Source organism: Castor canadensis, chromosome 12 (genome assembly GCF_047511655.1).
Source record: "Castor canadensis chromosome 12, mCasCan1.hap1v2, whole genome shotgun sequence".
In the NCBI taxonomy this organism is placed as follows: domain Eukaryota; kingdom Metazoa; phylum Chordata; class Mammalia; order Rodentia; family Castoridae; genus Castor; species Castor canadensis.
In genome coordinates this window covers 16,802,682-16,830,455 of record NC_133397.1, presented here as the reverse complement: position 1 = coordinate 16,830,455, position 27,774 = coordinate 16,802,682, and the positions used below count along the sequence as shown (strand labels likewise).

Below are 27,774 nucleotides of genomic sequence, written 5' to 3'. Positions count from 1 at the left end.
GAATAACCCCAAAATTCCATCAATAAGACACTGGTTGTGTCAACTATGGTGCACCCACAAAATGGACTACAATGTGACTATAAAAAGGAACAAGCAATATCTCTGTTTATTATGATGGTGTAATCGCTACATTGTTAACTGGAAAAAAGCAAGGTGGTTAAAAGTTTGGTATAGAACTATTTAAGAATAATAGTGATATGAACATACGAACATATATACTCATTAAATTCTTTTTAATTTTAACAATATCTATGAGACAGAGAGGAAACAGTGTAGAAGAGACAGGGACAAAAATTGAATATTTCTGAATATACTTTGTTTTGAGATATGGTCTTGGAAACATGCCAGCATATAAAAACATCAAAAATGAAATCAACAGTCTTTAAGAGTCTGCTCTTAACAAAGTCAAACCAATGTATCTGTGGATCCAATTGATGACATGACCTCATAGAGTTACTTTAAAACACACTAATTTGATTTTGTGGGAAGAGACTAAAAGTATTCCTTCAGATGTACTGCCCAAAGGCACTCTCTTTTACTATTGTAGGCATAATGAAGCTGCTCCAATATAAGCAGAGTGCTTTCTGGATATATGGTATCTTGGTTTGCATGGTGTCCCCTCCCCAAACATTCATATATTGAAGTCCTACCCCCAATACCTCAGAATGTGATTTTTTTCTTTTCTTTTTGGTTTTTGAAACAGGGTCACACTATTTAGTTCCAAGGTGGCCTGGAATTAGTGATCCTCCTGCCAGGCCTGGCCCCAGAATGTGATCTTATTTGGAAATAGGATCACTGCTAATGTAATCATCCAAATTAAGATGAAGTCATTAGAATGTACCCTATTCCAATAAAAGTGGTATCCTTATGAAACTGGGAAATTTGGACACAGAGATATGCACACAGGGAGAATAATATGTGAAGATGAATGCCAAAAATTACCAGGAAACCACCAGGATCTAAGAAAGAGGCATGAAATAGATTCTCCCTTATAGCTCTCAGAAGAAGCCAACTTTGCCAACACTTTGATCTAGGACTTTGAGCCACCAGAACAATGGGCAGTACCTTTGTTGTTAAACAATACCACTTAGTTTATGGCATTTTATTATGGCAGCCCTAGCAAGGCAAAGGCATATGGCTTCTCTGTTTAATTTTTTGTGTGTAGCCAATTTCTTTTGCTACTCTGAAGTAAACTTGCTTTCAGGATGACATGGGGACCAGATTCACTGACAATAAGACACACACCTGCACAACGTGGTGAGTCCCCCACCTTGGGAAGCACGTTTCTTATGCTTTTTGGTCTCTGCTGCTGCCTGTACTTGACATGTCTTTGCCTTCTTCTCCTATTGGCTTCTGTCAAATTTCAGCTGCTCTTAGTAGCCCCAATTTGTATTTTGAAGGTTATGGATTATATCTGCTTCTAAACTTGCTGGAGATTGAGCTCACTGTTTTGTTCATTCATTTTGTTGCTTTTATATCACTTAAAGGAAAATGGTGCTGAAGCTATGCTATCACATTCATACCAGAAGTCATTAAGGGTAAGATTTAATTTCACTATTTCAATGGTAATTTCAGCCAAGTATACAGAAAGTATTTTTCCTATGGTGATAATTATATACCACTTTTATCTTCAAGGTAACTGGCCAACACTTACCAATTAATTCTTCTAATATTCTGGAGCAAATGAAATCAGAAACTACATATTTAATTTGATTAGATGAAATAATCACCAATATCAACAGACAAAAAATACCTTGAGAGACTGGAGGTGAATAATTAGCTTACAGAAATATTTTATGTCATGGTTACTTTCTCCTTTCACCAGAGTAAAGAAATTAAAACTTCATTAGGAAGAAAAGTTTATGTCTATTTTACAGGTAAAGAAACTGAGATTCTGACAAGGGGCTTCCAAGCAAACAGTGACAAATTGATGATCTACGTTGAAATTAATGTAGAACTGTTTAAATCCAGTGCCATGATTGGAATGTTCGTGTATCTCCTTAAATCATGTTGAAAGCCTATTCCCCAAGATAACAGTACTGGGAGGCAATTAGGTCATGAGTATGGGGCCTTATAAACAGAATTTGTGACCTTTTAAAGGGGTCCTTCACCCTTTTCATCATGTGAGGACACAACAAAAAGGAGGCCTTCACCAGACACCAAATCTAATAGCACCTTGATCTTGGACTTCCGACTCCAGAACTGTGAGAAATGATTTTCTGTTGTTTATAATACATGCCGTATATGGTATTTTATTACAGCAGTCCAAATCAAGTAAAACAGTAGTAAGAATTTTTAAATCCTAAATTCTCTTTCCTTCTCTGTTAAAACTTTTTTCTGATGGCCGCTCTTAATATCCTGGCATCACTACTCTGAATACCTGCAGCCATCATCCACAGGGAAGTGAGAAGATTTAAGTTAGTGGTTCTCAAATGCTTTGGTGTAGAACTTCTTTATATTCATGAAAACTGTAGAGGACACAAACTTTTGTTTATTTGAGTTAGTTATTGATGTATATACTTAGTGGAAGTAAAACTGAGAAAAGGTTAAAATAGTTATAAATTGTTTTAAAACAATTTCTGAAGAGGCAGAAACAGGAGGATTGTGGTTCCAGCCCAGCCCAGGCAAAGCTTTCTCCAGACCCCATCTGAAAAACAAACTAAAACCAAAAGAACTAGAGGTGTGGCTCAAGTGGTAGAGTACTTGCCTAGCAAGTGCAGGGCCCTGAGTTCAATCCCCAGTACTACTACTACTACTACTAAATCCATTATATGTTAACATAGACAACATAGAAAACTGTGTTTTCCAAAATTTAAAGATAATGTGATGACACAGAGAAACTGTCATGGGTTGAATACGAAATGTATTGGGGCCTTGGTTGCCACTGATGGGCGTTTGGAAGTGACTGGATTCTGAGGGATGGAGTCATCATCTGATAGCATTATTGGGCAGCATTATTGATAAAACATAGGAAATGAGGCCTAGTTGGAGGAAGTAGGTTACTGGCATGCTGTTGGGGTTATGTCTTGCCCTGGTTCCTTCTTATACTCTTCTCGCTCCCTTTCTCTGCTTCCTAGCTACCATGATGTGAACTGCTCTGCTCTGCCACGCTCTTTCCACCATCATGGACTAAAACCATGAGCCAAAATAAATCTTCCCTCTCTTAAACTGTTTCTGTCAGTTATATCAATTGTTATGTCAATGATGGGAAAAGTAACTGATATAGAAGTGAAGTTACACCTCCCAAGTGGTCCCTCCATACAATCAGCCACGTATGTGACAGCCATGCCCATGCCACCATTAGCCAGCATCAGCTCCACCAATCCACAGATAGCTCATCTGTTGCTGCACCCTGACAGCCAGGTCAGATGGCTCAGATGCCAACCACTGCAGCTGGCACAGCTGTGGGCTTGCTAAGAGGCACAACCAGGGGTCATGTTACCATTGTGGGGTTTGGTGGAAAAGGTGATATTGAGCCCTCAGGGCCTGACATCACTTTCCAGGAGCCTCAAGGAGCCCAACCAGTGCAACAGTAGCAACAGCAGCAACTCCATTTTAGTGTCCCTTGCTTCTTTGAGATAAGATCATTTTTGGAGGGTGACATTAAGCTCTAAGGCATTCAATGAGGTGTTGAAACAAGGTAGACTTACAAATGGACTAGTCTAATCAAGACATTCTAATTGGGATTGGGAAAGTAGCTCAGTGGTAGAGTGCAAGGCCTTGGTTCAATTCTCTGCATCCAGAACAAACAAACAAAAAAGTTCGAACTAAAGAAATGGAAAATTGGCTCTTACTATCAAGTTACTTTAGCATAAAAATATAATTAATAGCAAAAGTATAAAGTGTAGCTGGGTGTGGTGGCACATGCTTATAATCCCAGCTACTCAGGAAGAAGAGATTGAGAGGATAGTGGTTCAAGGTCAGCATGAGCAAACAATTGGCATTTTGAGTGCCCCATCTCAACCAAAAGCTGGGTGTGGTAGGGTATGGCTTTCATCCCAGCTGCACAGGAAGCATAAATAGGAGGATTGTGGGCCAGGCCATCCCAGTCATAAATGTAAGACCCTAATCCCAAAATAACTAAACCAAGAAGGGTTAGGGGTATGGCTCAAGCAATAGTGTCTGCCTAGCTGGCGTGAAGTCCTGAGTTCAACCCCCAAGTACCACACACACACACACACACAAAGCGTAAAGCCATCAGGTAAATCACTGAGTTAGTAACAGGTTCCTTGCTTTAGAATAGCAGTGGAAGAGGGTGTTCTGGTTGTATGGAAGTTAATTGAGAAGGTATGGAACTCGGGATGGGTGAATGTTTATGTGGCCTCCTTAAGCCAGCTGTTTTGATGTTGTTTATGAGTTAATTAGAATAAAGTTGTGAGAAGAGTGGCATTGTTTTGTATTTTGCAAATCCATTTAATGTTTGACTTGATAAAAGATAACTAGATTCTCACATCTGCTTCTGCATTCAGTCTGTTGTGACATGGTCTTTTGGTTGAAATATATGAGGAAATTCAGGCTCAGATATAGTAGTTAGAAAAATGCCTTTTCAATTTTTAAAAATATTTTTTAAAAGTAATTTAAGTGCCCATATATGTTCATGGCTATTCTTTAATTCTACACCACTTACTAAGTGGTAATTCCTTAAAGGTCAGTAGAAATGTGGAATAAATAAACTTTTCATATTGCTATATGAAAAGTCACTGGTCTAGGTTTGGGGATATAGCTCAGTGGTAGAATGCTTGCCTAGCATATGCAAGGCTCTGAGTTCAGTTTCCAGCACCAGAATCTTTCTTGTCTTTGATTGACTCATACTTATGTGATTTTATAACCTTTTGCATTGGCTATTTGGTAAGTGTTGGTTCACTGAGTTATGCAGAGAGGAAAATGTTGAAAACATTACACAATATAAAAAAATCACATTATTTTGCCTCTTATCTCATCCCAACAATGTTGAATTATTACTGTCAAGCTCATGGTGGTATATACAAGTTCTTCTAAGATTCAAATTTTCCTCTTGAAAGCTGTGATTGTATCTCTAGCAACAAGTACTCTCATTGCTTTCCTTGAAGGGATAGGCTCATTTCATTCATTTCCAAGGTGATGACTGCTGAGTGCTCATGCCTGAGCTATTAATATTTTCCTATGGCATTGTTTCAAGACAAAATGGTACTCCATGAAAAAAGCAAGCCAGAGCCAGATCAGCCTCTCCTATTTCTGTGTACTTCCCACTTTGTTACCCAGAACATTTAGAAAGATGTGTTCTCAGTGGCTAACATCACAAAGGAAGTCATTTTTTTGGTTCATGAAGAACATGCTTCACCTAAACTAGCATTTCTCATTGCTTACATGCAGTAGTAAGGAGGGCAGTGATCAATACAGTACAATTTGGTGCCACTGTCTTGATTCATAAGAAGGTGCCTCAGTTTGACCTTGTTTGCCTCAGTTTTATCAGTGCAAATATCAACACTGTGATATGGGCAAATAATATATAATTATGAAAACAATTTTGAACTTGCAGACCCTCTAAAAGAGTCTTGGGGATTCTAGAGTTTAGTGGGCCACACTTTGGGAACCATTGACTTAGATAACTTAATAATTTAATTAGATAATTTAGCCAGATGAACACTGAGTGCAGTCTCTAAGAAATTGCTATTTTTAAACCAATTCCTGAGATGAACATCAGAAAAACAAAGTGAAAGACAGTTGCAAAGGTAGATGGATGGATGGATGGAGGGAGGGAGGGATGGATGGATGGATGAATGAAAGGAAGAGTAGATAGATGTGTTTCCAGGTGCCAGAAAGTTCTTGGTCTCCCCAGAGGAGTAATTCAAGGACACAGAGGAAACTTAAGCAGGTTTGTTGATGCAAAGCAAAGGAAAAGTACATTCTGTAGATGGGAGAATGGGCAGGCTCAAGAAGGAACACAGGCTAGAGGTCCCAAGACCTCAGTTTTTATTGGGTTCTGCCAACATGGAGGTGATCAGTCTTAGACACCTCGGTTAATGGTGCCATTAACTTCTGGAGCATAGTCTATGTGTCATGGACTCCTTCCATATGTCAGGCAGAGAGTTCTTGACTTTGGATGGTGAGACTAGGCTGTGGGGGCTTCAGGTCAGCAAGACCCAGTGGTCTGTCACAAATTGTTCCATTAATGTCAGCAGCAAAGACATGATTCCTTATCAATATTCAAGACATTGCTCACAGCCATTAGGGTTCCTAACTCCCTAACTCCTGTATCAGATGGACACACAGACCAATCTCAGTCTATATTTGGGGTTTTTTGACATGCTGTGTGTCAAACCTGCATCCCCTTCTAGTTAGTACTATTTATCTCTCCTTCATTTTATGATCTTATTTCTTGTAAAAATATTTACCCTTAGTGCCTACCCTTTACCCCCCATCATCACTGTTGCATTGAACCTAGTCTTATAACCCTCACTAACAGCCCCCCAAGGTCAAGAGTTGCCAATACAATATTTATTCACTTATGTTTTTACTAGATACTTCTAGGAATGTGACACTGTTGGTGACCTCTTCCCTTTCATTCTAAATTAATCAAATTAATACATGCACATAGTTTTCAGAATGAAATTATTTTAAAGGCTTATAGTAAAAATCCAGTAGTTCCCTTTGCTACTCTCTTCACTTCCCTCACTCCTCTACCCTACTTCCCTACTTCCTTTTTTTGTTATTTTGTTGCTATGGCCACTATTCTTCCCATCTCTGTGGTCACCTCTCTTTGTAATGTGACATTGCATCTCCCACATCAAGAAGTAAGAATCTAGTTTTTCATCCCTTTAATCTGGGCTTAGCCATGTGACTCATTTCCACCAATGGAACAAGCACTCAAAAAGAAAACCAACACCTGAAAGACACTAGTGCCTTGGGCATGCCCTTTCACTGTTATTTGCAAACCCTACAAAAACTTCATGGAGGAGCCTGTGCCAGCTGGCTTGATGATGAGGAACAAATGGACAAATCATGGCCATCACCCCAGGGGACATGGGATCAACTATCAGGCATGTGTGAACATTCTAGACCATTCAAGCCTCAGCTCAGTTTGCCAGCTGACCACAGAGTTCAACTGAACTCACTCAAACCAGAGGAAACACCATTTATACACAGACTTGTGAGAAATTAAAAAACAAAAAACAAAGTTTATTTGAAGTCATTAAGTTTTGTAGTGGTTTACTACCCAGCAAAAGATGATCAATACAGTGCTTTCAGCTTTCTTTCCATCCTAGTATATGCACAGTTCGGTATTTTAAAACAATAGACATGATGGGGGATAGGCAGGGTGTTAGGAAACTTGGCTGAAAACCATGGCTTGGATGTTGATAAGGAATCACATCCTAGATTGCTGATGTTAACAGAATGGTTTGTGACAGAGGGCAAGGTCTTGACTGACCTGCAGCCCTTGAAGTCCACACAAAATAAATAAATAAAATAAAATAAAATAAAATAACAGCCCTAGTCTGACCATCCAAAGCTATAAGCTCTGCCTGCCCAACTTTGGGAGTTGATGACACAGAGCTCAGTCAATGACACATAACCCAGTTTTCCAGGACTGACCCCAATAAAAGCTTGAGGTCTTGGGACCTCCAGTGCAGTTCTCCTTGAGTCTGCCCACACTCCTGCCAGAGGGTGCACCCTTTGTTTTGCTCTGCATTAATAAACCTGCCCCAACCCTCATATCAGGACTATACTCCTTTGTGTTCAGCTGCCCACTACTTATCTCAGTGTCCTAATTAACTTTTCTTCTATTTGCTTTTTGTTGGTAAATTCTTCTACAGCACTCTAAATCCCCAACAAGACATATCTGTATCAGCCTTGAACTGTCTTCTGTTCCTCCTTCCCTACCTTCTGCAAATACACATACTTCAATGTTCTCTGAGATAGTCAATATTCAGTATTTGTTTATGTCTATTTTTTTACCCACAACTGACATTGTGATGTACTCTGACAATACCTTTTCCCAAGGTAGTCACAAGTCTCATACGAAATGGACAGGTGTCAAAAGATTTTATTTACTCATTAACTGAGGGGTCCAGTAAGATTTTAGAAATGATTCTAAGGAGAATTTAAAACACTCACCTATGATGTTGAAGTAGGAATGAAAACTCAATTTACAAATCGATGCCAAATAGCTTTATCCAAGGAGGGGTAAGATGCAATATGGAGCCCAGTGAACAAGTCTTACAGAAAAGTACAGAGCACCCAGTTAAACGTAGGGAGCCCCCGAGAATCAGAATAAGCAGAAGAGTGTATAAGACTATGGCTGGTTTTTCAGTGAAGACACCCAAAAATCTTTTGATCCATTTCAACATGCTCACAATTTTTCCCTACAAAAAAAATTGTAAAAACACAATAGCTAAGCAGTTCTTCCACTTTATCTTGCTTTCATTTTTCTTAATCTTTTCGCCTTTGGCAAGGTTGAACGGTATTTCTTTGCTCCCCCCAAGTAGGCTTCAGAACGAAGGGGACGGGCAGAAATCTAATCCCTTTTAGCCTCCAGGGAACCTTCAATTTCCGCCAGAACCCGAAGACCGCTCCAGAAAGGCGTGGCCACGCCCCCTTCCCACAGGTACCGCCCCCAGCCAACCCAACAATGGAATTGCGCGCACGGGTCACGTGAGCAGCCCAGTCTCATGACAAAGACAACGTGGCAAAGTGAACGCTCAGAAAAGCCCTTCGTGCCCGTTTTCTGCCGTCCACTCCATCTCGTTTCTCCCTTCCCTATTAAATGACTCTTGCCTGTCTCATCTCGGGGCGGTGAACTACCAGGTTGTCTTCAACTCAAACTATCCTGGACATACTGACCCTTGCCTTCAAGAACAGAACAGCACTGTGGCTAATCGCACTTTGGATTGGGCGTGATGTATTGTCAATCTCTCATTTGTCCCAATCAGAGGCCGGGTTCATCCTACCTCTCGCTCTCCATTGGTCTGTGTGTGGCGGAAGGTGGAGGAAGAGTTGATAAATCGAGGTCGCGCGAGAGCTCAGTGCGCAGGCGCGAAGGAGGTGGTGTGGGCGCGGGCTTGGAGAGTCGTTGTTTGGCTTTGGAGACTGAGCTGTCGGGTTTCAACTGTTGGGCGGAAAGCTTTTGTCAAGGGCTTGGCTAAGAACGAGGCCCGAGAACTTCCCGATGGTGTCCATGACTTTCAAGTGGAGCCGCAGCGACCGGTTCTACAGCACCCGGTGCTGCGGCTGTTGCCATGTCCGCACCGGGACGATCATCCTGGGGACCTGGTACATGGTAAGAGGGGCCGAGCGGGAGGGCTGGCAGGGGTGACTGCTCCCTGTGCGGGGGAGTGCGCATGTGCGGGTGTCCGGGGAGTCCGGGCTGATGGGGAGGGGGTGGGGCTGAAAGTAGGGTGTTGGGTGGGGCGGGGACGTGGAGGTTTGGGGTGCTTCTTTTTAGGATGCTTTCACTCGGAACAAAGTGCGGGGAGTTAGAAAAAGGAGACTTGTCCAGGAATCGGAAGAGGAGCGGGGATGGGGTGGTTCTGTGCCAAGAATTCGAGGAGAAAAGCGAGTTCGGGAGAGGAGAGGAGTTGCGGGCGGAGGGACAGAGAGTTTTGGTGGGGAGTTGTGGGTACCTCGCGGTTTGGGATGCTTTTGTACTTCTGCCATTGGGAACGATAGCCCTCCCTCCTAACCCCCTCCCCCCACTCCCCAGTGCTTCCTGGCACTTTTCCCTAATGAAACAATTCAGAGTGGACCTCAGTGTATGCAGATTGGTTCCAGCATTGTCTTGCCTGAAATGAAAGCCCCCGCCATAGCTCAGTTTGTGTGTGTGTGTGTTTCCTGGACCTTGTTTTGTTAAGACGTGTTTGTGATGTAGGTAGATAGGCCTGTGTTGGGAGAACAGAGATTCTCTTGGTGATAGGTTTGCCAGGATTTTACACTTGATCACCTTTTCCCCGCTGCAGCCCCCTCTCCTTCCGTTGGCTGCTTTTCATATCAGACCCACTTCTTGTTTGAAAAGATGTGTATCGAGAGCCTACTGTGTTCTGGCTACATATGTTTTCTGGATTTCAGGATCTGTGTGATTCTGACATAACCAGGTGCTTGTTAATTGATGGTGCAATGTTAATACTTTTGTGATATTTTTAACCACAATTCCTAGAATCCGTTAATTTGCCCGTGACTTCTCAAAATGTGATTCTCTTTAACGAGTAGGTTTAGGTTATTAGGACTTTAATGAAGCTTTGACAAACTTTGTGTGTTGTCGACTTGGGCATTTTGGCTAATGCCGTTGTGATTTTTGTGGGGGGCGGGCTGGGAGAGAAATACAATAGTGGTACTGCGCAGTTTCGGATAATTAGTGAACACAACAGGAGGGGGGAGATTTATCCCAGACCTCCTCCCCTTTTTTTGGTCTTTCTTTTTACTTTTACTTCCCCACCCAAATATGTTGAAATCATTAGTAACTATTTGGTCAAAGCCCAGATGAAAGCTCCTTCCGTCGGGCAGATAGTGTTTCATGGCCCTCAAACAGGGACCATCCGACCTCCATATTATTCCTGACTGCCCGCCCCATTGTTTTTCAGTCTTGCTTCATTAATGTACAGTAGAAAAGAGCAACAACAGAACTTGATGTGCAGGTTGATTTGCTTGTGCTGAGGTTATTTTCATGTTTCCTATACTGTTGTATTGAGAAAATCTGGTTATTTGTCCTGTATAAATACATCTCATTTTCCTTCCAAAACCCTCACTTGCTCTGTATTTTCATAGTATTGGATATGGAATGACTGATGTATTGTATATCTAACTTTTATTTCTTCTCTATTTTTCTGGGTCTTTAATTTCTTTCGTTTGTCCTTAGCTCTGTCTTCCATTCCCCTAAATGGTTAATTCATATCTTTAGGATCCTCAAGACTTACTCAACTTCCCCCTTCCCTCTAGAAAATGACCTCCTTTTCTGTTTAAGAAGAGACTAGCAACCAGGAACTCTTGCCTGCAAACTTCATTTTCCTGTTTTTTTTCTCAAATCTTTCCTTCCACTCACAGCTAAAGGGTTTCTAATTCCCCAAGAAAAAAAATAACCACCACTCCTATTTCAACCAGTCAAATGCAATTGAAGAACTTTCCAGGCAGATTTTTTTTAATGCTATGGGCTTAGCTTATAAAAAAATGAAATGAGTAACAGGATAAAGTGGAAGTTGTAAACAGGAAACTCCAAGTGCAGAGAGAAAAACTTTAGTAAGGGCACTTACTCTTAATAAAATAAGGAGTGAGGAATTTTAAATCTGTTACCCAATTGGAAAAACGTGTGAAAAAAGTTTCTCTTCTTCCATGTTTGTTGGTTTTACAATCTAAAAGATGCCATAGTTGTTCTTACTTTGCTTGGGCCTTTTGGGTTAGTAGAACATTGAAAACTGCTTAAGTCAATTGATCTGTCTTAAATCAGTTAAGAGACTTAGTAACCATTTTCAATGTAAAAAGGCTTCAGTGGACATACAAAAGGAACAAATCACAGGGGTCATTTAACTTTTATACTGTAACCTGCTACATGGTAGACTCAGATATTTCTGGAACATGACATCTGCTCCTAAGATGTTTATGGTGCTACAAAGAACTTTGGAGCACAGACAAGAAAAGGAAATTTATGGTACAGTAAGGGAGAAGAGAAAGTGATCAGTAACACCAGAGTCTTACCAGATTAAAGCCTGGGAAGGGGCCATTGGTTCTTACTACAGTATTGCTGCTGACTTTCAAAAGTGTTCAAGCTTCAGTACTTCAGTATAAAGACAATTTTTGCTAGTTTGGGGAAACACATGGCACTTAGAGACCAGAATGTGTACTATACAGTGCTTTTTTTTTGCTCTGGCTTTACTAAGGTGGAGAAATAAGATGGTGAGGGTGAATGAATGAGGTAGAAAGTCTTTTCCTCCTTAACCTGCCTTGTCATGGTACCCTCCTAACTTCCTTGTCCCAGTTGCCGGTTCCTCGTCCGTTCCTTGATCCGGGATGAGGCAATACTTCTCCGGCTGGGTGGGAGAATATTTATGATTCTCTTCAGGTTCACTGGGCCTGGATAACTGTAGGTTCTGTTTGGAACTTGGAAGTACAGCCCTCCCTCCTGCTGGGCTCAGACACTGTATCAGTGATTGTCTTAACAGTGTAACACTGAACTGTTAAAGCAGTTATGACACAGTATACTGAAGTATTAATTATGTGGCATTGAACAGTTCTGCAGGACAGAGAAAGCCAGAACCAATTATGCACTAGCGGTCCAAGCGCTGAAAAGCTAGCGTATTTGGGATTTTAGATTTGAGAGAAGCATGTCTTCCTTCATACCTGGTTAAATAACCTTAAGTTTTGATTCTTGCATTCCTAAAATTGTTTTCTCTGTCATTTATTAAAGAATCTGAAGCTGGATTTTTTTTTTGGGGGGTAGGTCTAGGATTTGAACCCAGGGCTTCATGTTTGCAAAGCAGGCGCTCTACCACTTGAGCCACATCTTATGAGGTGTAGGCTCAAATGTTTCTTGAGTGATTTAAAGATAGGCTTAGAAGTCCACTGCCAGAGGTTTCCTCCTTTATAGTCAGTTGTGTACTTCAGGAATATATGTTAAATATTTGTAATAATTTTAGGTTGCAGAAAGAATTTATAGCTAATATTTCATGAGTGTCTCGACTTTAAATAATCTAGTATTAGGTAGGTGGGAAAGAAGTGAAGACAGATTTCTTTAGGCTGTATGCCTTTCTAGCCCTCACCCCTGTTTCTTTAAATACATATAGCTTAAAGTTAGTATCTTTCTTCAGACACACATTGTTTCATGCTTCAGTGCCTTTGCATACACCATTTCTTCTCCTGACATACTCTTCTCCCCATTCACTTTTTTAAAACTATTTGATTGAAACATGCGAGGAGCTTTTCAGACATACAGAAGTAATGAAATTGTGTAAAAATCTATTTACTCATCTCTAAGTTTTAACCGTTAACAGTATTTTGCCAATTCCAGGTCATTTTTTAATGGTTAGCTCAAATATTTTCATGGTAAAGCTTTCCTTACTTCCTAGCCATGGGAATCTTGTTTCCTCACTGTTCTTGGAAACGTTTCAACGTACCTGTTGTATTATGTTTTAGCATGATTGTTTTCTCTTCAGATGAGGTGTCCTCCAGGACAAGGAGTATAGCTGTGTGGTAGAGCACTTGCCTAGCGTGCACAAGTCCCAGTGTTCAACCCCAAGCACCACAAATAGAGAAAGGGGAAGGGTGATGTCTTATTCTATAAAATGTGTATGGTAGCTGACTTATTGGTTAGAACATGTGAGGTGTTCATTGAACATTAATGGAAGGAATTGTTCCCCCCAAAATAACAGGAACAACTTGGTCGTTAATGCACAAAGTAAAAACAACAAAAACTTTTCTATATACATTTTTAAAATTCTTCTAAAGGTAATAATCAGTTTTGATTTTTTTTCTTCAGTACTGGGGTTCGAACTCAGGGCCTACACCTTGAGCTGCTGTACCAGCCCTTTTTTGAGATGGGTTTTTTCTGAGATAGGATCTCTGGAACTATTTGCATGGACTGACTTCAAACTGCCATCCTCCTGATCTCTGCCTCCTGAGTAACTAGGGTTATAGGTGTGAGCTATTGGTGCCTGGCTCAGTTTTGGTCTCTATCATGCTAGTTCTTTGCTTAGTTTCATAGGTTGATTTCCCCAGGGAGGGGCTCTCTGCCTGTGAAACCCTTACCATTATACCTGGAAGCAAACATACTGTTATTATAATCCCTGCTGATACTGAGTTGCAGCAAAATATGCTGTAAAAACTGAATACTACCAATTTTTTTATTTAAAAATAAAGTCCCCTATTCTTCATGAAAAGTAATATGTTGGGCCACAAATCAAGTCTCAACAAATTTTTAAGACTTGAAATATTACCAAGTAACTTCTGATCATATTGCAATGAACTAAAAATCAGTTTCAGAAGGAACACTGGAAGTCATGTAAATATGTGGAAGTTAAATGGCATTTTCCTGAGCAGCCAGTGGGTCCAAGAAGACATTAAAAGGGGAAGTAAAAATTTCTTAAAACAAATGAAAACGGAAACACAGTGTACCAAAACCCACAAACGCACAAAAGGGTACTAAGAGACAAGCTTGTAACAGTAAATGCCTACATAAAAATGTAGAAAGTGTCGGGCATTGGTGGCTCATGCCTGTAATCCTAGGTACTCAGGAGGCAGAGAAACAGTGAAGATCAGAGCAGAAATAAATGAGAGACAAAAAAAAAAAAAAAAAAGTAAAAGATCAACAAAATGAAGTATTGGTTTTTTTGGGAAGAAAATTGAGAAACTCTTAGCTGGACTAAGAAAAAAGAGAAAAGATTCAAAATTACAGGTAAAAAGGAAACAGTATAACAGCACAGAAATACAAGGGGTCATAGAGACTATTATGAACAACTGTCAGCCAATAAATTAAATAAAACCCATAATAAATATTACCCATAATAATTAAAACCCATAATAAATAAAGTTCAAATATATGTAACCTACTTGAGCAGATCAACAAGCAACAAGATGGAATTACTAATAAAAAGATTCCCAACAAAGAAAAGTCCAGGACCTGATGGTTTCACTACTGAATTCTATAAAACCTTTAAAGAAGTGCTAATACCAAGTATTTTCAGATTATTCAAAAAAACTGAAGAAGGAATTTCCAAATTCATTCTACTAGGCCATTCTCACTCTGATTTCAAAACCAGACAGAAACACACCAAAAAATTACAAGCCAATATTGCTGAACATAGATGGTAAAAATTCTCAATGAAACAACTGGCAAACTGAATGTAACAGTATATTAAAAAGATAATTCACTATGATCAAGTGAGACTCATTCCAGGGATGCAAGGATGGTTTAACATACACAGATTGGTAAATGTGATAGATACATCAACAGAATGAAGAACAAAGCCCAAATGACCATTTCAGTAGATTCAGAAAACAAATCTGATAAAATTCAACATTCTGTCACAATAAGAACTCTTAACAAATTAGATAATGGAGGAAAGTACCTCAATACAATAAAGGCCATAAATGACAAACCCACAGTGAACCCCATACTAAATGAGCTTTTCCTCTAAGGTCAGGAACCAGGTAAGGGCGCTTACTTTCACTGCTCACTCAAAATAGTATTTTGGAAATCCTGGCCAGAGCAGATAGGCAAGAAAAAGAGATGAAGGGCACCCAAGTTGGAAAGGAGGAAGTCAAATTATCCCTATTTGCAGATGATACAGTCAAATACAGAGAAACTAAAGACTTTATGAGAAAACTTAGAATTAATAAACAAATTTAGTAAAGCTGCACTAATGGCATTTCTATATTCCATTAATGAACTAGTTGAAAAAAAGAAATTAGGAAAGAAATTCCATTTAGCTTTAAAATAAAGTCTGGAAGTAAAACTAATGAGGAGGTAAAAGACCTATAAAATGAAAACACTGATGAAGGAAATTGAAGAGGACACAAGTAAATAGATATCTTGTGCTCATGTATTAAAAGAATTAGTATTGTTAAAGTGGCTGGGCTACCCAAAGTGATCTGAAGATGTAGTATAATTCCTATTATACCATTGTCACTCTTCACTGAAATAAAAAAAAAAAATCCTAAGGTTTGAATGGGACCACAAAAAACTCCAAATACCAAAGCAATCTTGAGCAAAAAGAACAAAGCAAGTCAGGAGCAGTGGCTGACATCTGTAATCCTAGACACAGGGTTTGATGCCAGCCTGGCAAATAGTTCTCGAGACCCCAACTCAATAAAAAGCTAGCCGTGGTGGCAGCACCTGTCATCCCCGCTATGTGGGAAGGGTAAATAGGAGGATCATGGGCCAGCCCAACCTGGGCATAAAGTGAGACCCTATCTGAAAAATAACAAGTAAAAAGGGCTAGAGACGTAACTCAAGTGGTAGAGGGCCTGCTTAGCAAAACCTTAAGTTCAAATCCCAAGACTGCCAAACCGAAACAAAAAAACAGACGAAAGCAGAGGCATCATGCTACTCACCTTAAAGCATACTGCAAAGCTGTAGTGATGAAAATTTCACAGCACAGCACTGGTAGAAAAATAGATATACAAAACAATGGAGCAGAGTAGAGAACTCGGAAATGAACACACACTCTGCCAGTAATTTTTGACAAGTGCCAAGAATCTACTTCTAGGCAAGTATACTATACTCTCTTTAATAAATAGTGGTAAACAAGAACCTGGATGATTGCATGTAAAAGAATGAGAATAGATCCCTCTCTTACACCACATTAAAAAAACAACTTAAATAGATTCAAGACTTAAGAGGAAAACTGGAAACTATACACTATTAGAAGCAAACAAAGGGGAAACAATGTGACATTGGTTTGGGCAAGGATTTTTTTTGGTCAAGTAAAAGAAAAAAAATATTGTTCTGCAAAGGTACAACTTACAGAATGGGATTTCTCCCATTTGCAAACTACTTACTCAACAAAGAATTAATAAGCAGAATATGTAAGGAACTCAGCAGCAAAAACAGATGTTCCAGTTTTTAAATGGAGCTCGTGGCCAGCCCAGGCAAATAGTTTGCAAGACCCTGTCTTCAAAATAACCAAAGGAAAATGGAATGGAGAACAGAGCACTTGCTTTGCAAATGTGAAGCCCTACGTTCAAATCCCAGTTCCACCAAAGGAAAAAAAATTTTAAAAAGAAAAGAAAAAACAACAAGTGCTGGTGAGGGTGTGGAGAAAGAGGAACACATGCGTTTGTGGGACTATATATTAGTACCGCTGCTGTGGGAAGACAGTATGGAAGCTCCTCAGGAAGAGACAGCCTACACAATAGGAAATTCTTTGCCAGCTATATATCTGACAAGGGATTCAGAACCAGAATTTATAGGGAGCTCAAAAAACTAATGCCGCAAAGAATCAGTAACCCACTGAATAAATGGACAAATGAACATTAGCAGATAATTCTCAAAAGAAGAAGTACAGATGGCCAATAAATGAAAGAAGAAATGCTCAGCATCCTGGCAAAAAGAAATGCAAGTCAGAATGACACTGAGATTTCATTGTAGTCAGATGGCTACCACACACGGCAAATGGTGGCTAGGATGCAGGGGGAAAAGGAACTCTTATACACTGCTGGTAGTAATGTAAATCAGCGCATCAGCTATGGAAAGCAAAAAAACAAAAAAAGGACCCCCTACAAATAGAACTAAATAGAACTACATACAATTCAGCCATACCTCTCCTGGGCATGTACCCAAAGTAATGTAAGCCAGGATACAGTAGAACCACTTGCATCACACCCATGCTTATTGCAGCACCATTCGCATTAACCAAGCTTGGAAACAGCCCAGACACCCCCTTCCCTCCAAAGGATTAAAATGTCATATGCGTATGAATATGTATATATAAAATGCACACACACATATACACAATGAAGTATTTATTCAGCCATAAACAAGAGTGACATTTTGTTTGCAGGTAAATGGATGGAACTAGAGAACATCATGTTAAGTGAAGTACGCCAGGCTCAAAAAGTCGGGGGTCACATGTTTTCCCTCATATGGAAGCTATACCTATGATAAATGTACACATAAATACATACATGATCATACACGCACACAGACATGATTGTGTTAGTGGGCCTGAGTGAGAGGACTATGGTGAGGCAGGAGAGGGAAAGAGAATGTTTGAGAGTGAAAAATACTGAAACATTGCTGCATTTGTGTATGAAGGTAATATAAAGCAGTGCACTGTAATGGGAACTGGATGATAGAGAAAAAGTAATAGGGGGGTTGATCTGATTAAAGTATGATATACACATGCCTGAAATACCAAGGCAAACCCCCCTGAACCTTAAAAAAGGGAAGGGCAGGGAGATAAAATCAGGAGTGGGTACCAGTGGGAAGGCATAAGGAAAGGATGAAGGAGGGCAAACATGGCAGATGTATTTTGTATTCATGTATGAAAATAGAACAATGAACTCTAAATAGTTCTAAGAAGGGGGAGAAAAGAGTATGATGGAGGTGGTGAATCTAAGATACATTGTTTGCACGTATGTAAATGTCACAGTATATTCCCTTGTACAACTGTTACTTGCTGACAAAATTTTTAAGCTAATATTAAGTGGGGAAGAAAGTTAAAAATAGAACTATCATATGATCCAGGCAGGAATCCTGCTAATGGATGTTTATCCAAGAAAATGAAATGTGCATGTCAATATTTGGTGCAGTACTATTCACAAGCCAGGATATGAAATTAACTAAGGTGTCCATTGACAGATGAATGAGTACAGAAAATGTGGTATATATTTAAAATGGAATACTATTCAATCACAGAAATGGACGAAGTCTTATAATTTGCAGCAACGTGCATAGAACTGAAAACATAGTGTTGAGTGAAATAAACCAGGCATAGAAAGACAAATTAAAGGCTGGGCTTATAGAACTAGTAAGCAAAATGGTGATTACCAGGGGCTGTGGAGGGGAGAGGAAGGATGAGGAAACATAGCCAGATAGGAGGAATAAGCACTGGAGTTCTGCTGCACAGAGGGTGATTATAGCTGTCAATACTGTGTAAGCCAAAATAGCTAAAGAGGATTTTGAATGTTCTCATCACAAAGAAATGGCCACTGTTTGACATAATGGATAACCCAAATAGTTTGAGGTGATCAGTAAACATTGTATAAGTGTATCAAAATATCACCCTGTATCCAATAAAGATATACAATTATTAACTACCATTAAAGAAAAAAAAATTTAAATACCCAGCTTCCCATCCTCCCCCAGTTCCCCAAGGAATCTTGATCTTTTGGGTTGGGTGAGAGAATGAAATGTAAAAGTAAAGAGGAATTAACTCTCCTTAGGCTGAGTGTTTCCATGAATTTGATACCTTTCCTTTGTAACAAATATAATCTAATCTGTCTGTTTCTTCTTGTTTACTTAAATAATGTTTGCAGAAGGCTTTCAAAAACATCAAAGAAGACTTGGACCACTGAATTTAAAATCTGTTCCCATATGATTGATGGGACAATTGCCTGTGTCTTTAGCTTATGTGCCTAATGCTACACCTCTCCATATTACTAGGTTTAGAAGTTAATAAGCCTGGATTAATTTCATTTTTATCTTTCTTTCCTGAAGATAGTAGAAAAAATGTATCAAGAATAAATGTGTTGGAATAGTTTGTACAAATTAGTAGCATATTTCAGAGAATTTTATTATAAGACTATAGTTACATTTTTATATTTTTTAAATGAAAAATTCAACTAAATGTAGTAGGAATGTCAGCTTGGAATCAAAAAGTAAGTTGCCAGGGCCTGTATATGGTAGGTGCTCAGCAGTGAGTCTTTTAAAAGATCACAAGGATGGGATTTCCAAACTTATTACCGTTTTAATATTGCAAGGTCTGCCCATAGTGAAATGAAATTTGAAGTGTTGCTAATATTGTTAGGAGAAAATAATAGTGGAAGACCCTGTGTCTTATCCATGGAGGGAAAAAAGAGATTTTTAAAAAGTGTGGTATTTGAAGCTCCTAAATATTTTTGGCATCATTTTCTTCACTTAGTAATCAGGTTAGCATGTTTTTTCTGACATAAGAATATTTTTTTCTGTACTTGCAGAGCTTCTAAATATGACGGTGTTTTATTCAAAAGTTGCTGACTAATGAGAGGGAGCAGCCTCTGGCAGCTTTGTCCTCATCTTTCCTTTCTTAGTGGCTTAGATGAAGACTAATTATTATATGCTGATCATATTTTCAAATGTAGAAATCTGAAAGAGTCAATCTGTAGAATGCCAGAATCCAGATCCAGAAAAGTCTGTAGAAGATGAAACTCAGTCATGAGTACATGGAGAACTATGCTTGGGCTCTGAATCCAACTGTATAGTTACAAGTGGTAGCTTAGCAGGATCAAGTGTGAAAAAGAATTAGGTATTTTAGGGAGTCACTTTCTTGTGGCATTGAAAAAAATGGATAAAGCCAGTACAATTTTGGGTTGCATTAATTGAAATTTGTTAGCTAGAATGAGAAAACAGAGATTCTATTGTGTTCTGACCATGCTGAACATAAATAGTGTGTGTATCAAGCTGGAGCTTATGTAAAGAAGAGTACAAAAGGGAAGTGATGAGTTAGCTGGAAAACGTGGCAGGTAGATAAGAGAAATGGCTGAAGAACTTGGACGTTTATTTTAGATAAGATAGTATTTGAAAGCTTCTTAGAGGAGCACTTGGGCCGGGGCACATTAACACAGGAGGTAGAATTAAGACCAGTAGCTGAAAGTTAAGTGACATAATCAAAACTTTAGAAAGTCTTTCAAGCATTGGGTCTAGCCCAGAGGGGATGGGAGTTCTCTGTCAGTACATAGGGATACTGTGGAGAGGCTTCAGGCATCTGATAAGTTTATGGGTGAATGTACAAATTCTGAAATTGGTATATAAATAAATGTGAAAAGTTTGTCATATTCCTTAGTTTTAATTTTTGTGCCATTTAGAATAAAATGGTTTATTGGTATCTACACAGGTTAAGCATCTTATCTTTGATATGGTTAATACTAAGTTTATACTTGATATTTATTTTTGAACTATTCTTACAGTGATAATTGTGTATGTCACAGATCTATTTTATATCTTTGTTACTTCAAGTAAAACAGTTTTAAATATGAAACATATAGTGATTTTTGCTAAAGGCTATGTTTCCTGACAATAATTAATATAATTGATAAAATGTTGTCTTTCACAGGTGGTAAACCTATTGATGGCAATTTTGTTGACTGTGGAAGTGACTCATCCAAACTCAATGCCAGCCGTCAACATTCAGTATGAAGTCATTGGTAATTACTATTCATCTGAGAGAATGGCTGGTAGGTTTGTTGTTGTTGAAAAGGAAATATCCCATACTAATTTCATAAATATAAAGCTAATTTATAACTTACTTATGTTATTTAGAGGACAGCTGATTAAATTGTGCCTAAATGATACTTCAGAAGGTTAAATATGTTCCATAATGAGGCTAACATAAGTGCTTTTTAAGCTACTTGTTGAGGCATGCAAGTATTTTGATGAGTTTTTCAGGATATTCAGTGAGAATTACAATACAGAATTTCTAGAAAATTTAATGGGCTACTAGGTTTTTGAAAAGTGTGTAATTGTGTGTGTTGACTCTTACCATAACAGAGGGAAAGAATTGAGGACCTGTTAACAAGCGTAGTTGGGATGGAAGATTGCAAATAAAATATTACATTAAAATATAAAATATTTGAATATTTGGTGAAACCTTTTGTTCAGGGTCATAGTTCTATATATAGTTCTGTTTATATGGAGAGAGACTTAACACTAGGATTGAAAATTGAATAGCCCCTAGAACACTCAGATAACTACCCTTTTAAACGTACTTTCTCCCTGTTAGCAGTAATGTTTAATTACTATTTATCTTTCTTTCAAATATAGGTATAAAAAACTCTTAAGGGAATATTAAAATAGGTAGTTCTTGGTCATGTGGTAGTTTGTTTCTTTGAATTTGGACTTTAACTTTCCCACAGACCTAGTTAACTTCGATCATTTTAAGTAAAATGTTTGTTATTAATTATTTTTACTTACATAAATAGTATATGGTGGTCAGTATACTGGAAACACTTCTGCAATATATGCTAGCTGTTTTTCAGATGTGCTTTAAACCTCATTTGTGTTCCTTTTGGGAATGCTGCATAAACTCCAGAGAGACCCCTAGAGGAGGTTCCTGAATATCGTGGTTCATGAGAACCTGGGGTTTATATCTGGGCATCACAGATACTGGAGTGTCTGTTGTTCCAGGCATCATGCATTTTGCACATGCCACCCCCACTTCCATTTTGCTATTTGTTGATCCAGAAGAGTATCTTGAACTTCACTTACTGTTTCAAAATTTCAGAACTCAAAATAAGCATAGTTTTCACATAATGAATTCTGAAAAGCTGATTATTTGAATTATAAATTTTGCTTTTAAGTTTGATAGTACTGTTCTGTAAAAGTTCATATTTTGTTTATATCTGACTTTCTAAGTGGCATTTTGCATCTGACAGCAGGGACGTCCTTTGAATATTTAGCATTTAGCTACTCTGTGTTCACCAAGAATAAATAGAGCTATTATTTAATTAGTGCCAAGTACTGTTGATTGTACTGCTCAGTGTAAATATGTATCCAGTAGTGTAAATATTTAGTAGCTATAATTATTCATCATTAGTGCCATTTAGTTTCTTAGTACCTGTCCAAAATCACAGAATCAACTATACGTTGTCCCAAGAAAGCCAGTAAGTCAAGTGTAGTTTGGTAATGCTTGAGATTATTTGAATATTTGGTGAAAAATATTAGTGAACATGGGTTAATGAGAGTTGAAACGACCTGAGAAAGAATTCAGAAGCAATGAAGAAAATAGACTTATGTTTAGAAGACAAGGCAAAGTGAAGGAAGCAATGAGTTTACATGTTTGAGATGATTGGGATGAAGAGGAGGGAACTAATAGAGAACTTTGACTTTCAGGTTGTATTTTACCAGTGGCACAAGATAGCATCGATAGTTTTATGTGTGTTATTTATCTGTCTTTTTTAAGCAAACACCAACTTTTCCTTCCAGTTAAACCCTACTCATCTCTTAGGAACCAACCTGTGTTATTTCTTTAATATTTTTTTGTGATTCTCCATGTCAAGCTAATTGTTTTTGTAGCACTTACATGTTGGATTATAAACACCTGTTTGCACATCTTTATATTCTTGGTCTCATAAGGGTACAGGGACCTGTCTCTAGGATAGTTCATGTGCCATCCTAAACAAATGTAGTGAATTGTCGCAGCAATTTAAGAAATAGCAGCTTTATATCAATTTCTCAAGACATTTCTTGATGCTGAGACTTTGATTCCTTTTCCTTCTTGGCTTTAGAACTTTACATAGCCAATTTTGAAAACATTTACATTTAAAACATTGCTTTGTTATGAAGAATCTTGTTCTGTCATTGTATAAGCAGCTTAATTAGATTTTTGTTTTGCTTTTTTTTAGATAATGCCTGTGTTCTTTTTGCCGTCTCTGTTCTTATGTTTATAATCAGTTCAATGCTGGTATATGGGGCAATTTCTGTAAGTATGCCATATTTTCACCTTTTAGAGTTAGACCCTTACTGAGTGGTAGTTACATGATTTCATACAGAAGCTAAAATGTGGCTATTATTTTCTTCTGCAGTATCAAGTGGGTTGGCTGATTCCGTTCTTCTGTTACCGGCTTTTTGACTTCGTTCTCAGTTGCCTGGTTGCTATCAGTTCTCTCACTTATTTGCCAAGAATCAAAGAATATCTGGACCAGTTAGTAAGTGTATATGCTACTTAGACTTTTTTTTTAAGCTAAATATTTTTATTGAAATCTTGGCTCAACTTTAGGTACTATTTTTAACTACCCCATTTTCTTTTTAAGGTCAAAGATAATTACCATGTAAGATAAGAATAGAATTTCTTCTTTCCATACTGTTTGGACAATGCAGTATTAAAAGTTCCTAAAGATGGATAGCATGGAGTAGTAGTTCAGTTTTTGTTTTTCAGTGTACTAAGAGTAAAATAATTTGACTCTATTTTGGCACCTATTAAATGCTGGGTGTTTTGTCTTTATGGTGACCATAGCAAATAAATTAGTGCCCACCATATTCTTAGCGTTGTACTGGACACTGTTGGACATAAAGAGAACGTCCCTTTTCTCTAGGGAGCAAACCATTATGTTTGGGAAGTCAGGATACATGTCTGGGATAACAAACTGGAGCTGTCACATGGCAGCAGTAATAGGGGACTTTAGATTAATGCTGTGTAGTGGAGAGGGTAAGGGGCACTGGGCTGAAATGGCCAAGCATGGCTTCATGGAATGGAAGAGTTTTGGAGGGTGTTACAGAGTCCAGGTAGATGAAAGCTGGAAGGAGTATACTTGGTTTCCAAAAATGCTGTCTTTTAGAATTTTCTTCTCCCTACTTCCAGACTTCCTATCTAGTCCATTTTCCACACTACCAAATGTATCTTTTATACTCTCAAAACACATTTGTGGGTTGCTTCTTATGTGCAAGGTATCCTGCTAAATCCTAGGGATACTTCACTGAATGATACTTCATTCCAGGGATGAAGTCAGAAAACTGATGATTACTTAAATAGGATTGGAGGTAACCATGTGAATCGATATTGCTTGGCTTCTAGACCTGAGCTGGGAAGTGAGATTTAAATTACACGCAGGGCTCAAGTAAGAATTAAGACAGGAAAGTACAGAAGAAATGGTCTAGGGAAACGTAGAGTCCTTCAGGCAAGAAGGAGAATGGATAGTCGAGGAACTGAAAGCTGGCCGTGCTGGCTGGCATGTGGAGGGAGGTGAGGAAGTGGCATGTGCTGAGGCAGGAAAGACGCAGCTTGGGCAGAGCCTGTGGCCTGGTCAGCTGTGGTCACAAGCGTAGTAAGTACTGTTCTCTAAGCATATCATCTGTGGCTGAAATACCACAAGCACCCTCTGAATAAAGTCCAAATTCCTTAGCATAGACTTCCTCACGTACTGGCCGTGTTCTGGTATGAAGATGGGGTCTTTGTATTAACATTTGTATTGACATTTCCACTAAAGACAGGTAAAAATTTAAGCACGAACTTAGAGTAAAGGGTATCAAAGTGAAGGCTTTTACAGACCCTGTTTTTTCCCCTCTATTTGATTCACTTAATCCCTCCAATTGGAGGGTGTACTAAATCCTAAATTCTTATTCCTAATATATTTCTCCCCAGTTTAGCTTGTCTTGTCCAGAGTCAGGGCTGGATAAGTATTTAGATGAATACAGCCAGACCTTTCCAGTAGAACATAGTATGTCTGCAGTAAATCATACAATCTTGCCTGGATTTTTAACCAGGGGCACAATGCCTTTTTTCGTCCATTTGATGAAGAGTTGAGATCAACAGTTAACTTTTCAGAAAATTATTTTCTCCTTATAGGACTCTATGGCCCATTGATACATCTCAGTACCTCCTGATTCACTGAGCTAGGGACAAATCTGGGATACAATACAGGAGATACTGTGTTTTGCCAAAGGCAAGAAAGAAAATAATGGAAAGTAAAGAGAAAATTAGCTCAATTTAGACTTTTAAAGGAGTAGTATAGTGTATTTTAACTGATTAATGAAGTACATTAATGATAATGAGGCTTGAAGTACTTTTGAGTTAAATCCTGTTTATAAGCTATTATTAGAAAATTTGGTACCTGTTGTTTGTATTCTTTAAATACTCTCCAGGTTCTCACAGAGTGCACGTGCCATAGCTGTATTATAAACATATGTGTGCTTGTGTTTTAAATAGCCTGATTTTCCCTACAAAGATGACCTCCTGGCATTGGACTCCAGCTGCCTTCTGTTCATTGTTCTTGTATTCTTTGTGGTATTCATCATTTTCAAGGTAAGTTGCTGACTAAATCTTTGGGGGACTGGTGAGACTAACACTGTTGTTCATTGACATCTCTTCACTACCTTATCTCCCCATGAGCAGCAGTGGAGGGTTTGTGGTGACCATGCTTTTTCTGCACAGTAGTAGCAAGAGCTCCTGGGAACCTGTTGTTTCCAGGGAGTAGAAGGTGTCGGGATTCTTCTCCAGGTGTAAGGAACATCTTTCTATTTTCAAGATTGGCTCATGGTTTTTATTGGAAATTTGTTATAATTCCCAACATCCAGAACTCCCTAATTTCCTCTGCAGCACAGTGGTTGCCAATCTTGAATTTGAAATCCCAACTTTAGTTTCTCTGGAAAATTTGTGACATTTAAATGAGAGACAGTAGGTAACGTGGGGAAGTTTACAAAGTCACTTGCATTTTAGAGCAGGTAGTCTCTTGAGTTTTTACATATTTAAATTTTGTCTTTATACTTTCAGGCTTACCTGATCAATTGTGTTTGGAACTGCTATAAATATATCAATAACAGAAATGTGCCAGAGATTGCTGTGTACCCTGCCTTTGAAGCACCGCCGCAGGTTAACTTGCATTTAATACATGGAATATTGCTAGCCATTATTGATCCAAAAAAAGAATGTGAAGTTTGACTTTCAGTTCTGGGCCATAAATATAGTTTGGGGGCATGAATAGCTGAAATCCAAAGGATTCTGCATTTCCCAGTGAAGATCTTGGGGATCCAGGGCTGCAGAATCCCTGAACTAGTGCACCCAGTGAGGCTGTTAGGTTTACTCATGAGTGTTGTGCTTATCGGGGAAGTAAGCTAGGAAATAGTGTTCTAATGTTTATGTAGCCTTTGGGGAGCCTAAGGATGGTGTGGTACCATTGTCTGAAATTTGTGGTGTTTAAAAAAAAAAAAAGCGTGATCCAAAAAGGGAGATTATCTGTCTGTGGGAAGATGCATGCAGTAGGTTCCAGGTGTCCGTTGAGGAGGCCTGTCTCTCAGAGCCCTCTAACTGCTGTACTATTATCTCCCCACGTTTCAACACATGGGATATATGTGCCTCATACAGGGCCGGCCTGTCACATTTGGACTCTCTTAGGTTAGAATACCACCAGCTTACAAAGGCGTGCTCATTACCCTAGAGGACGTGACAGTAGTTCATAGTCCTCTGACTACATCCAGATTATAATGAAAGTCAGGATGCAGCATCTCACTTGTGGTTTCCTAGAGAGTGGTTCAGAGGGTCTCCTGCACTCATATCTTCAGCCCCTGAGCTGTACTTGGTGTGCACACTTTATCAGTCCCAGTGAAACAAGGGAGAGCAGGAGCAGGTACTCTTCTTTCAAGGGATCCTTTGTAGCCTCAAGGGGGTAGTCTAGAGGAAGAATTCTGCCTGCCTGCCATTCTTCTCTAGCAATCAGGTCAGACATCTCACTTGCATGTAAAGTTCTAGACTATTTAAGCCTCTTTCAGCTCAGTGTTGTAGGTTTGTGTACATCTAGTTAGGACATAGACTCTGAAAACTGAGTTATAACAAAGGATTTTAACGAGAATTAAGTCTGATGTAATTTTTTTCTCTTTAGTACGTTTTGCCAACTTATGAAATGGCTGTGAAGATGCCTGAGAAAGAACCACCACCTCCTTACTTAGCTGCCTGAGGACGTTCTGCCTGTCAGTAAACACTACACCAGCTTCTTCTCTTGTTTATGTTACAGAATGCTGCAATACAGGGCTCTTCAAACTTGTTTGATATAAACTATGTTGTTTTTTGTGTAAGCATTTATTTTCAAACACTAAGGAGCTTTTGGACATTTATTAAAAGTCTTTTTGTTAAATCTATTACATTTTAATACTTTTTGAAGACAATCTAGGTTAAGCAAGAGCAAAGAGTACCATTGTAAGCCTTTAATTGGGGGGGGGAGGGAAAGAGGGTATTCTCCACATATTTTCTTTTTTAACTTTGCACTTTCTTTATATAATGGTTTGTGTTTTGGTTATTTGCTGCCCTGGATAATTTCAGGAAGAATGAATTCAGTATTTGGGATGAGTGAGTTGGGTATAAGATCTGAAGTTTTCAGCTATAGAAACAGGGAAAAAACACTTGACCTGGAAGATAATGGTTGCATGTTTCTAATTTGTATGTTTCCATTTTTGTGATAAGATGCTTTAATAAATCTCTTAAAAATTTACTGCTGTCATTCTTTAAAACTCATAACTTTTCCCAGTACTGAAAAATCAGCCAAACAAAAACTCTTAACCTTTTTGGGGGGCTGGATAAGGCATGGCTCAAGCAGTAGAGTACCTTCCTGCAAAGTACAAAGCCCTGAGTTCAAATCCCAGAAACTCAAAAAAGAAAAAAAACCAAAAACCCCCAAACACTTGTACCTTTT

At 38.7% G+C, this 27,774-nt stretch overlaps 1 protein-coding gene and 1 long non-coding RNA gene across 2 annotated transcripts in view; one reads left to right on the top strand and one right to left on the bottom strand.

Annotated features, from left to right (window-relative positions):
• Positions 1-8,969, bottom strand: part of LOC141414767 (uncharacterized) — a 36,745-nt gene extending 27,776 nt beyond the window's left edge. Inside the window, exon 1 of the long non-coding RNA XR_012439615.1 lies at positions 8,095-8,969. This is a non-coding gene — a long non-coding RNA (uncharacterized lncRNA). The remainder of the gene's footprint in view (positions 1-8,094) is intronic.
• A 19-nt stretch (positions 8,970-8,988) lies between these two features.
• On the top strand, positions 8,989-27,573 carry Laptm4a (lysosomal protein transmembrane 4 alpha). The gene is made up of 7 exons (XM_020156612.2): positions 8,989-9,256; positions 20,712-20,832; positions 22,999-23,075; positions 23,179-23,301; positions 25,299-25,394; positions 25,863-25,961; positions 26,968-27,573. Exons 1-7 carry the CDS (start codon positions 9,146-9,148, stop codon positions 27,040-27,042), a joined length of 702 nt encoding a protein of 233 aa, XP_020012201.1. The 5' UTR covers positions 8,989-9,145; the 3' UTR covers positions 27,043-27,573.
• Positions 27,574-27,774: the final 201 nt, after the last annotated feature.

Bases quoted from the DNA above. Each gene is read 5' to 3' on its own strand.
- Laptm4a (XM_020156612.2), top strand. From the start codon at position 9,146: ATGGTGTCCATGACTTTCAAGTGGAGCCGCAGCGACCGGTTCTACAGC. The intron at 9,257-20,711 runs GTAAGAGGGGCC...TGTCTTTCACAG, and splicing joins TCCTGGGGACCTGGTACATG to GTGGTAAACCTATTGATGGC. The intron at 23,076-23,178 runs GTAAGTATGCCA...TTTCTTCTGCAG, and splicing joins TGGTATATGGGGCAATTTCT to TATCAAGTGGGTTGGCTGAT.